Genomic DNA, 13048 nt, shown 5'->3' with positions numbered 1-13048 from the left:
GGTGGTTACCGCATCCGCCCCGGGAGGCTGACACAGGTAGACGAAATGCACCGAGCAGACAAAAAAAACCTGGCCATTGTCTTTGCAAAATTATTGTTGCTTCTTGTCATTTTTGCTTAATACGCCCGTGGGTGACAGTGCCTTTAACTAGATCCACTTAACTGTGTTGAAATGTTGTTATTCTTAGGCTGCTGCTGGGTTTATCCCCTTATGTCATAATTACTAAATGAGCGGGGTAATGACACACAGTATTTCGAAAAGGTCACTTGACTGCAGGTGAAAAGCTGCTCACAGCACCATATGCAGTGTGAATCGCTTTAAAATGTATCATATGTGCTCAGTGAGGTGGTACTGCTCAGCAGGGCAAGACCAACACTGCTTTCCTTGCGTGAACTAATAACCGCATTGCTGAAATTTCCACTGAAACAGGGACATTTTGTTTGTATCAAATGTCAGTATCAAAGGTCTCAAACCTGCAAGTTTCTTTCGAGTACTCTGCTCAAGAATTTTGGCGTAGCCATTGATGTGAACTTCATCAGTGTAGTACTTCGTTTTGTGTTTGTGCAATCTTCACTTTATACTACAACACAACAGTGAAAAAAACCCAAACGTTAACCATGCAAATGTAAAATGAGCAATAAAAAGTGATGCGTATTCCAAAAAGGAAAAGGAAAAAAAGACCGGGGAAAAGTTTACCCTACTATATGTAGCTGTATGTATTGTATGTTAGTCCTGCTGTCCAATGGGAAGGACTGTTCCTGCAGCCACTGGTAACCCCCAAAGCTTCACTAGTACGTCTTGTGGGAGCATTTTAGGATGGTATCAGCACCACAAACTAATAAGAACCAGAGAAACAAACGGGAACTTTCCTGCCTGTGAGCAGAAATTTGGTAGACTGGAAATAACAAATTGTTTTTACAACAGTGAAAATTAGTACAGTGAAATTTTAGCTGCAGTTAATGGCCAATCATTGATTTGCAGTTTGCTTGGAGAGTATACCTTGCTCAACAGGGTCTAGACATCTGTTCCCCATTATGCCAGAAGTCTCAGAGAACAGGACTGACTTAAAAGGCGTGGGCTGGTCCCTCCATGATTCTTCTGAGATAACACTTAATGGTTTTTTATACTGCTGTCTTTCCCATGGCCAGATAATTCTAGGAAAAGCAAGTGGCCTAAATATCTTTCTGCCATCCCGATTTCCACCTGGTTTAAGATTCTTGGGGCTGTTTGCAACCTTTGTGAATTAAAGCGTCCTCAATGTTTGCTAAATTAAGCATGAGGTAAGTTCTGGCCCTATACCAAAGTAACCTGGGATTGTGACGGCTTCAAGCTCCTCCTCCTTCTTCAAATCAATATCTTTCTTCTTCTTCAAATCAATATGAATGGTGGAAAGCAGAGTGGAGAGTAAGGAGTTTGGGGTGGTGTTTGTTTTGGGTTTGATTTTTTTATTATTATTATTAAAACTTAATTGGCTTGAAAGTTTCTGTGGCAAATAAAGTTCCCAACCAGATTTAGAAAGGAGTTACCAAAAGTCGCGTGGTAGAAGCAGCCAGAAACAGCACCATTAATAGCATAGTCATATGAAGAGGCCCTGAAGTCTTTTTTTGGATGTGAATATCCACCGCTTTAAACACGTTAACTCTACAGACCAAGCTGTGATGGCTTTAAACTTGTAACGGTTCCCTTTTAATAATAGCCTGGCTTGTAAAATCACTTTCTACAGCTCCACCAGGAAGGTAGTCAGAGGGAGTTATGAAGTAACATGTTTGTGCCTTGCTTTGTAGGCACGAAGGAGACGGCGTTCATATACGCAGTGACGTCAGCGGGCCTCGTGCATTCGGTGACGCGGTCGTGCAGCGCAGGAAACATGACCGAGTGCTCCTGCGACACGAGCCTGAGGCACGGCGGCTCGGCCAGCGAGGGCTGGCACTGGGGCGGCTGCTCCGACGATATCCACTACGGAATGTCCTTCAGCAGAAAGTTCCTGGATGTGCCCATTAAGAACGTGACGGGCAAGAGCGGGAGCGGGCTGGCGGCCATGAACCGGCACAACAACGAGGCCGGGAGGCAGGTATGTGTCACCATTCAGAAATGGCAGCAGTTGCCTGTTGGCCTTCATTGACAAAATGGCATCAACCAAACGAGTCCTGTCCTTGACTGCAGGTACAGCTGGAGCCAATGGCGAGAACAGCACTAACATTGGCAAAGCAAATGCGTACAAACTCGGAATCAGAGCTGGTTTTAACTAACTAAACTCCACAGGTTAAAATAAAGTCCACAAAATAAGAATGGGATCTGGACTGCTAATCAGAGTTATCTTAAATAGATATTTGATGTTCTGTAGCAAACTGGAAATATTCTTGTTATGGGCGTAATACGTTTGGAGTTTTTTCACTGATTATTCTGTTATTCTCATGACCTGCATTTTTAATTCTCTCTACTACTGAATGAGTGGGCAGGCTGGACACGAGGCATCGTTACTCATCCACAGTCCGGGGTCTGCAGCTGAGAGCAGAAGTCTAAAATTGCTCAGAGAGGAAACCAAGAGTTACCCTTTAATTTTAAAAGATGGGATGGAAATGACACCTCTATTTTAAAGTAGCCAGCTGTTTAGGGTGCTCATCAGAGAAGTGAGAGGAGACTGGCTTGGGCTAGCTCTTCTCCAGCCCAAAGGACTTCAGACCCACGGTTGCAGAGGAAATGTGCGTGTGGGTGTGTGACATTGGGTCCTCCTGTCCCGTTCTGCAGAGGATGATAAATGGGGGCAGAAAGAGCTGATACAGGGAGATGTGAGTCTGTAATCTAGTGCCCGGGGCTCACATCTGTAACGGCAGAGACTTGGATTCTGGTTCTTGCTTTAAAATTAGTTTCTCTGCCTTACCTTGGAGTTTTTAACTTCGTAAGTGTTTAGTGGCTCTCTCTGGCCCAATAATTCTTCAAATCTGTTCTGCTCAGTGATGCAGCCATAACTACAGAAAAGAAATGGAGACCCTCTGGTTTTTGACTACACATATTGATGGACTCCATTTTAACTCAGTAATTTCCTGCAGCCAGAAGCAGCATTGGTGGGTTTTACTGAAAACAACTTTCCTGTCTGCCATAGAGGGGGAATAGCCATAGTAAGCCATCGTAAGAGCCATGGTGGTATCATTGCAAACTATTCTAATTTAAACTCGTTTTTACAGTTTACAAGATAATTATGTTATTTCATTTAAGTAAGTTATATAGTTGGAAAACTAGAAAATCTTTCAGGGACGTAGGCCCTTTCCAGGACTGAAGTAGAAGAAGCAAACTTGAAACCTAAGGAGATGCTGAGGACAGTTACTGTGAGTTTAATTAGATGCCAGTCAGTTAAATCATCTCCAAGCAAAGGTGGCTGGTATTGTGTAGTAGGGGACATTAAGAAGAGTAACGGAAGATTAAATGAGTATTTCCTTACGGAAAGAGCAAAGGGTCATTTATGAAGCTTGTAGAGCGGAATAGTTAAGGGAGGAGATAATAATCTCCTTAAAATTATCTGTATTTATTTAGTTTTAATACACAGTACAGATATGAATTTTTATTTTAATACTCATGTTCGTCATTAGGCAGTGCCATTTTCTCAGATTAGGGTGGCAGTGGAAGAGTAGGGAAGAAGACTGCAAGGCTCCAGAGGAACTTCAAAGAGAAAGAGAGATGTGATTTCTGTGTTTAGGTGACAGCGACACAGCTCTTCTCTTTGATACCCTGTTTTCTTTCCTGACTTTAGCTTTATGCTAGCAGAGTAGTTTGCTGTCCTTTTGTCTCAGTGACAATGTTCGCTTTTGGTCTTGTCGTACCATCCTCGCTCTTGTCACTCATTGCTGCAGGTGTGCCAGCACAGCTGTCTGGGATCTTGCACTGTGAACCGTACCAAGGAACCATTCAGCTTTAAAAACACACACACACACACAGAGCCTAGAAAAGAAACTTTTCTTTTGGTGTTGCTTTCTTTAAAGTTAGTTCAGTTCCCTGATCTCATCTATAGCAGTCACACAGACAGTTGGGCCACCTATGTTGTGAGGACAGGATGGACTGGCAAAGGGGGAGAGCACTTTCAACTGAAGATAATGTATTTTCAGTGAGCTAAACCTACAGGAGGTTGGAGGATGTGGTTAAGGGACTCTTCATTTTCCACAAATAGTATTTTTGACAGGATCCAGGTTATCTTAGATGACAGTTATATGCATGAAAATCTAGTTGACTCTGAGTCCACAACCTTAACGTCATGCAACTGCGGTATCTTTCATTACTATTCATGTTGAGTGGTACCTCTACATAACTTCATGAAACCAGAGTTTTAGACGAGGCTGTCAGTTTCTGGGAATGTGGTAGAATCCAGCCCAACAGGATCCATTGGCTCCTGAAGACCTTTCGGGGTTTCAGGCTTTTCACAATACTGAGCTCCCCGACAGGGCTCTCAAAGTACGCTGTCACAAGCTTATTTGATGCACACAATACATACAGTCATTCCTTTTCCAAGACACTCTGGTTTTTGAAAAAACAAAAACAAACAAAACCATCCACTGCAAGCCTGAAAGGCCAGAAGACCCTTATTTCACTGGTGTTCTATCAATGGTGTATTTGTTGTTCATTATCTTGGAAGAAAATATGCGGAGTATTTAGTCAGCTTCCATGCATAAATATTTTGTAACTTAATGGCAAACTGTAGGATAAAGAAAATATTTTCCCCACTGTCCAGGGTGAAAGATAACGTTTATTGTTGGTACTTGGGATTTCTAGCAGCAGTATGAGCTGAAGTAAAGTTTAGCAGAACTCTTCATTTTTGTAGTTTCAAAATCCTTAACTAGGAGATGTTGGAAAATGTTGACCTTCAAGTTTTGGGGCTTACAAGAAGGATGTTTTGCAATATATTTTGGTACCTTATGACCTTTTGTAATAAATACTATCGTGTTTCTGGTTCTGTGTCTTGCAAGAGCAGTCTTCCAGGGACAATACTTCTGTGTTTGTTTGGAGTTACTAATGGACCTGGTATGTGCAGAATTCTCTTGTTCCTTTCCCATTTCCATACAAAACGCTGTTTTACATTTCTACATCACATAGTTAAATGCAAGATATATCAATTTTAAAACAGCAAGGTCCTTTGGCTGAGTTGTCCCCTGTTTAGGATACTAACTGGAACCTCAGAAGATCCAGATTTCATTCCTTATTCTGCCATAAGATAAATGTTCATCATCTTTTAGCATTGTAATGTTCAGTGTACTTAGATGTGCATATGTGAGTTGGGCACCTCTGCTCCTTATATAAAAGGATGAGGGGAGTCAGGCATTATGGGTTGTCTATTACTGTATTAGTATTTTTTTTACTGATGGAAGAATTCTGCTCGGTTTCCCACTTGTGGAAATTTATTTGATCTGCAGGACTTGTGTTATCACATTGAATTAGCTTGGCACATCGGAGAGTTTATTTTTGCTGATACTTGTGGGTTGGTAGCAGACCCACCAACAGTCTGCAACTGTTCTTAAGTGCTGTACGTTCAGTAGGACACATGCTTGTCTTCATGAATAGTCCTATTAGTTCTACCAGTGGCTTAAATTAGGCTGTTTGATGACAGGCATCAATTCCCATTGCAAAACCAGTACTGGTAGCCCCTGTCTCACAGTTGAGAACAGTGCCTGCAAACAGAGAGCTTAGCTTGGAGATATTAAGCATTAATTGGCATTAAGGGGTATACAAACTGTGATTCCACTGACACTCTCCTTTGCTGCAGACCGAGCTCTGCTTTCTGCCCATCCGCCTGTTCTAGCCACGCGTTCCCACCCCATGCTGCTCCCTCTGTTAATTGCATTGGAACGGTGAAAGGAAGTTGGTTTAAAAAAGGTCTTTTTTCAGGTTCATTTTTAACACTCACCAGTGTTCAGCACTGTATCCAGTCCATCGCTTAACTCTCTTGCTGTGTTAGTACCACCAGGGCTGAGGGCCGCGAGCGGCAATAGGGGCCAGAGGAACTGCTCAGGTGGGCTTGTGGCTGATCACAACGCTCGTGGATCCAGCTCGGTTCCACACTCAGCATTTCTCACAAGCAGTCAGTCGGTTTCCTGACCAGCCTAAGAAAACTGAAAACCTGTCCCAGCTTCCACAGAAGGACACATCTATCCACCGTGTAACAGTGCTCCTCTGAAGTTCTCTGTGAAACTTCTTTGTTCCTTGGGGAGAATTCTCTCACAATTTCATGAATAAATGAAAAGATTCACTGTGTGAATCTAAAGGTGTGAAACTGAGCACTGGTTGCAGAGTCCATCTGGAAGTCAGTAACTCTGGGCATCCCAGTAACACCGTGCGCTGCTGAGACACAGGTATGTGTTGGAGTCCCACCAGAAGGCTGCGTTGGCTCTGTAGGCACCATCTTAGGTTTGCTTGCAAGAAAATAGCAAGACAAGATTCCTAGTCTCTAAATTTTGCCAGACATTCAACTATAGGAATTTGTTCATGAAAGTTCACATGGCAGCCTGAGATCCAGCAGTATGTTTTGTGATCAGCCAAAGCAAGTCAGCTCCCTGTCCTGGCAGTAGAGGCAACCCAAAATATGGGAAGCAATAGCCCAGGGTCGTGCACAATTGTGATGACACCATAAATCATTCTGAAACAGAGTGCATCAAAGCTTCATGTGAGAATCCCGACCAACACAGAATAAAACCACAAATATTTGTAACTGCTATGGACGTTCTCAATACTTCTGTACTCAATCACATTTGTAGTTCTTGCATTCATCTGATTGTCCATACACTGCTAGTATATGCTGCATTTTTATGTTTTGATATCAACCTGAGATTCCAACATCACTTTCTGCTCCTGTTTAGAAACTCTTTCTCCCCTTAGTTTTCATTCATTCATCCTCAGAGAGAGACTCTGCATGTCATCTGCTGGGCTACTTGCCCACATGGAAGTAACTCACCCTTAGACCCTGTCTAAGGGTCTCACCCTAGACATGTCCAGTGCTTCCCCTGACAATTTTGGGATCCTGCTGCCTCATCCAGATGCCCACATGGAAGTAACTCACCCTTAGCCCCTAGCAGACATGTCCAGTGGTTCCCCTGACAATTTCGGGATCCTGCTGCCTCATCCAGGTTTTACTATGCCTGATTTTAGCTTGGAAACACGCTTCTTTCCGCAAGCCAAATTCTATATTTTTCCCCTGTTGTTTCTTCCCTAGTTAGTACCCCGTCATACTGCAGTGAAAGCAAGGATTACACCTGTAACCTTACAAATCTTACAGCATAACGTGATTTCAGACTACTTTGAGATTCTAGTTACTTGCCTTGATACAAATAACTAATCATTAGAAATTGGAAAACACTATTAAATCCCTTCTGTTTGTAAATTGTTTGTAAAATTTATCTTTTGACATTGTGTTTCTCTTTTCCTTGACATTTTATTAGGTTATCTGTATTCTAACAAAGACTTTCTGTCCTTGGATCTCAAATTCTCATCTGCCTCAATCACTGTTACATCTTAATTCTGACTACCTAGTGATTTCCTTATTGATAGATTCTTGAGATACCAGCACAAGGTCAAGTCTGTCTATTAAACAGAAACCAGCCTGTGAAGGAGAAAAGATAAGTATCTACAAGAAATACTGCCGGTTGATTTGCCACTGAAAGGGTTTGTGTGTGTTCCGGGGTGCAGGTCTGCTCGTTGCAACGTTCTTATTTCTTCCAGGATAGGGAAAAATCTCCAATCCCAAAAGCAGTGCACAGCTCCTGGGAATACCTCCTGTCCCAGTGCATCATTTCATCGGGTTCGGTTTGCAAAGGCTGTTGTAGGGCAGGACATACACCTGCTCCTTCTTACTAATGGTTCTTTGAATGCTTTGCTGCTTTGGCTTCCGTAGTAACCTCTACCAACAAATAGGTCCTGTTCATTCACCAGAGATGTGACTCCAAGCAAACATTTTGGTCATGTGTATTTTTAATAATGTTTGTAGAGTTATATGCAAATAACCAACTCAGGCTTGTGTCAATATCTTTGGGGCAGAACATGCCAGGAGGCCTCAACTCCCACTGAAATCAATGGATTTAACCACGTTGGACTTGTCCCAAACTTCAGTGACCGCCTTCACCACGATGAAAGTTCCCAGTTTAACGCACAGGGTAGAAACAGCTCATTTTATCTGCTCCATGCCTTGGCTAGCTCTGAAACTTTGAGGATGGCACTTGTGCTGCCTGAGCTACAGATAAGCAGGGACTTGAGTTTATTTCTGGGCCTGCATAGGGGCAGTGGGGCTCAGTAGGATTTTGGGGTTCAGTAGGATTTCAGGGCTCTGATCTCACTGCAGAATCAAGGCTTAGGAACAGGCACAAATGAAACTACTTTTTCAGGAGAAACAAGATGAAGGTATTAGATAGATTTGTCTTCTGTTTTTTTCTTCCTTAAGACAGTTTGAGAAAGACGTAGATTGACAGCGGTTAATATTCGTGGGGAGTGTGAGGTAAGTGAAGGTTTAGGGTGAAATTTAATAAACATCATGAAGTTGGAGGGGGTGGGTTGTCTTCCCCGTTTTGTGGGAAATAGTGGTTCCTCCACAGAGGAGTAATTTGAATCTGTATTAGCCTTGCTGCAGGAGAAGTTTCAAGAGAAACTTACTATGAGTTAACTTAAAATTCTTGCTTTCTGTTACATTTCCCAATTGCTTTGATTGTGGAAATTAAATATGGGGAGAAACATTAGTAAAATGGAAGATGGTAATGTGAGCTTTCCACACAGTTAACCGTCAGCCTATATGAGTCTACAGGATGGCTCCAGAGAGTATGTTAACAGAAAGGTAAAAACAAAACAAAACAAAACAAAAAGTGCAATACCTTGTCCTTTTGCTGTATCTGGGCATGCGACGATTTTTCTGTGCACTTTCCCAAACTCCAATGTGAGATGTGTCACAAGTCTAATTGTATCATTTTATACTATTAATTGTTCCAGAAGGAAGTATTATATCGATTGTCCGCTGACTGTTTGAGTTGTAGTCCCAGATAAAGAAAGTTACTGCTTGTTTACAGATTCCAGTTCTTTGAGGCTTGGTCTCCTATAAACTGAGCCAAAATTCTTGTGTGTTGCAAAAGCTTAACGCAGGCTGCAGATTCCCATTGTTGGTCAGACTGTTACTGTGCAGCCCAGTGCTTTCTTCTGCATGGGTGAGGGAAAGTAGCCCATCTAAGGGTATCCTAATGTTCATAATGACTGTGGAAATTTTGCTAAAACGTTGAAAGTTGTAAAGGTAATATGACTATCAAATTGTGTAAAATAGAGCCACTATGCAACTGGAAACACTAGAAACCCACAACAGTACTTGTATGCTTAAATTACAAGAAGAGGGCTTGGTCCTGTAAGTGAGAAGCACCTGAGATTTACTCCAGAATGCCTGAGTTGAAGATACGTCTGCTGAGCTCTAGTTGCTCCTTTGATAAACTTTCCATGGAGCACAGAGATGTGGGCATCCTCCTGCTCTTCCAACATGGGTCTGCCCTGAGGCACCTCCAGGCCGTACGTTGGGGTGCTTCGGGTGCTGAGACATGCTGGTCCCATGGACACTGTTGTGTGACCTCAAGCCATTCCCGTGGCCTTAGTTACAGACTGTCTCATGAATGTTTAGTGATCTTGATGGTATCCACAGGGCACCCTTAACAGATGGCATAGACCTGCCCTGTAAATGTCTTCCAATGTAGGAACGGTGCCGTTACCTGCCCTACCCCTGCTTCCCCTCCTGCTATTCCTCACAAGGGCCATTTGCATTCCAGTGGTGGGAGGAGTGACACAGGATGTGTTGTTTCAGGTCTTTAGGGTCCTCCAGCATGAAACGCCAGCCAAAAGTACAAGCTTTCATAGTGTGATTCGGTATTGCTATGTTATCTCCATTGCGAAGTGCAAGTGCAGGGCACTTCTGAAGATCAGGCTTCTCATGGTAGGGGTCCAGACTTGGGAACCTGGTTCCTAAAATGTATCCTCCTGTGCTCTGGCATCCCCATCACTGAAATGGCAATGGCAACTGTAGTATTAAATGCCTCTGAGACCTCTGTGTTACTTACGTCAGGCAGTATTCCTAATGACTGAAAGACTGTGTCCAAATATCATTCTCCCTTTGCTTTCAGGCTGTAGCAAAGCTGATGTCGGTGGATTGCCGTTGTCACGGTGTTTCTGGGTCCTGTGCTGTGAAAACTTGTTGGAAAACAATGTCCTCCTTTGAAAAGATTGGCCGTTTTTTAAAGGATAAGTATGAAAACAGCATACAAATATCAGACAGACTGAAAAAAAAGCTACGCAGGAAAGAGAAAAGCCAGCGAAAAATACCGATCGGCAAAGAAGACCTGCTGTACGTGAACAAATCGCCCAATTACTGTGTCGAAGACCAAAAATTGGGGATCCCAGGGACTCAGGGAAGGGAATGTAACCGCACCTCGGAGGGCCCTGACGGCTGCAACCTCCTCTGCTGTGGGCGCGGGTACAACACCCACGTTGTCAGGCACGTGGAGAGGTGCGAATGCAAGTTTGTGTGGTGCTGCTACGTGCGCTGCCGGAGGTGCGAGACCATGACCGACGTTCACACCTGCAAATAAGATTAAGTACAGAAAACGCAGCCAAATCATCCCGCGCTGTTTGGTACGCACAACAAGGCAGCAATTACTCTTACCGTGTGGGACTGCGAGGGAGGGAATCAGCCTCAGGGGGCATGGGTATTGCCGAACAACGGGTAGTCCAAGCATTTGGTGTATGAAAAAGCAACTGAGAGAACAGCAGCCTGCACACAGGGACAGGTAATATAACAAAAAAGGACTCCTGATGACCTATTTGAACAGATAACTCCATGAGCAGGGACAGACACTAAACTTTCCAAGTCTTTAGCAGCCACAACGTCGTGAAGATCCATGTGGTCAGGAGGTGCAGTGGAGAAAACTCAAAATATCGTCAGCCAGAGACTGAAGCGTTAAGAGAGCGTGTAAGACACGTTAGATATAATCTTTATGTCTTTATTTTTAAAACTGGGCCTAGATGGATCCACTAGGTGGTTCATTAGGGGGAAAAAAAAACCAAAAACAAACCAAACCAACCAAACAAAGATAGGGGAAATGTAGGGGAAATGTTCTGCTTTGACCATGAAGCATTGGCCTTGCAACTGTTCGGAAAGCTGTCTTCTGAATGACAAGCAGAAGAGTATCTGGTACTGAGAAACACGTGTGACCGCAGAGAGCTGGGCACTGCCTGGGTGGACGAGGAGGGTCCATCGGTGTGGAGCAAGCTGTGTCTGGAGTAGAGGGGCTGGACCACTCTGGTGGTGAACATGAACGGTGTACCAAATAGCAACCTCAGGATTTTTTGTAGGTTGTCTTTCAAATGCAAAAAGGACGGGTCTGAGGAGGGACAGAAATACAGTTTAGTATTTGAAGGAAATAAAATCCTTCACAGGCATTTCCTCAGTATCTGAACACACCATTTGTGATTCAGCCGGTCATCACCCCACTGTTGGACTGTATGCAATAACCTGCCATGTTCAACCATCTCTCTGGTAGTTCACCATCATTTTCACAATTAACCATACAAGATTCAGCCCAAAGAAATCTGCCATAATGCGAAAGATTTTTTAAACCATTGTTTTCTCTTACAGACGCAGCAGCTAGAGCTTCAGATTAGGTTGCATCCTAAGTAAGTTCAATGCCCAATGTAATTTATGGATTGGCTCACACCACTAAAATATTTAAACTGTTATTGATAACATTTTCTGCCCCTCCATATGTTGGCTCAATTTTATTTTACATCTGTGAAAAGTTGTTTATTTTTATGCAGTGATTTAATGCCTGGCTTAAAAAGCATCATGTGAAAGGATTTCTGTTGTTTAAATGTGCAAAGACCTATTTTTGATAAGACAAGAAAGTTTATATTTTGTAAATATTTAAATTATGCAAGTAATGTAAAAGGTTTCCAAAACTAATGTGATAAGATTACAGCCTTTGACATTTGTTGGTTAGATATTTGTTACTATTGTAGTGGCCTTTAATTGGTTTTCATTTGCATGTGCAGGGGGAAATTAGTCAGAGAATTACATAAATTTTTTTTTTTTTTTTTTTTGCCATCAGGGTGGTTATAACTATGGCAGTTAATATACACTGATGAGAAACACTTACAATGATTTTCTAAATGGTCAATTAATATTCTGGATACTTTTTTTATTCTTTTAAATCCATTTTACAAACAGTGAAATCCCGGCTCCAGCGGTAAGTGCAGAACTCCCACTGACATCAAGGCGACTTGCAAGGGTTTGCAATTCCTTAACTTGTTCCACACTAACAGTCAGTTTTTAGAAAGAAATAATCTTAGACAGTTCAGTTGAGGCTTTCAAAATTACTTTGAGGAATTCATTTCCTAGTCGTCATTTATTTTCCCATGAAAGATGGTGACCAGATTCCCTGTCACTCTTTATTGGATGTGTAGGTCAGGAAGAAGCAAACGAAATCTTCTGTGTTGTGGTACTTCACTACCTTATGTGAAGTGTCTTATGAACATCTGTTCAGCAACCAAGAAGTCCTTTATCTGCTGGGTTGTTTTGGACCTTCCCACCACATTTGGCCAGCCTGTCTCCATTGAACTAGCCAGATAATTATCCTGAGGCCACAAAATCTGCTGTCTATGGGAAGGGGGCTCAGCGCACCATTCGCTGTCACAGGAGGATTCAACACCCTCCCTGTGGAAACTTGGATGGCGAGGACACATCCTGGTGGAAGACCCTGAAGAGAGACTTGTAAGCCCCAGGTTGTTCCCATCTTCCAGCAATGAAAACAAACCCACACTCTCCACAGGCCGTGGCACAGCACCTAGTGGCAGCATGGATGGGACATGCTGCTGGTCACTGTTGATATGAAGGTAAGGTGTTGTGGAGACCACCCCTCTCTCTCTGAATCTGCCCTGCGTCAAGCTGATGGCAGAGGTAGGTTCCTCAGTGCCCTACGTGAGGCTGCTCTTAGCAGTGCCTCCACTGGGTTCAGTGTTGAGGTCACCACCATTTTCTTGTGTGTGGCTCCAGCAGGAA

At 43.0% G+C, this 13048-nt stretch overlaps 1 protein-coding gene across 1 annotated transcript in view; it reads left to right on the top strand.

Annotated features, from left to right (window-relative positions):
* WNT16 (wingless-type MMTV integration site family, member 16) overlaps nt 1–10583 on the top strand; it is a 15016-nt gene extending 4433 nt beyond the window's left edge. Inside the window, exons 2-4 of the mRNA XM_009883696.1 lie at nt 1275–1290; nt 1785–2071; nt 10119–10583. Coding sequence (XP_009881998.1) covers nt 1275–1290; nt 1785–2071; nt 10119–10583 — 768 coding nt within the window. The remainder of the gene's footprint in view (nt 1–1274; nt 1291–1784; nt 2072–10118) is intronic.
* The last annotated feature ends 2465 nt before the right edge of the window (nt 10584–13048 follow it).

Source organism: Charadrius vociferus, unplaced genomic scaffold, assembly GCF_000708025.1.
Source record: "Charadrius vociferus isolate BGI_N301 unplaced genomic scaffold, ASM70802v2 scaffold43, whole genome shotgun sequence".
NCBI classification, from domain to species: domain Eukaryota; kingdom Metazoa; phylum Chordata; class Aves; order Charadriiformes; family Charadriidae; genus Charadrius; species Charadrius vociferus.
This window is presented reverse-complemented; position numbering and strand designations above follow the sequence as displayed.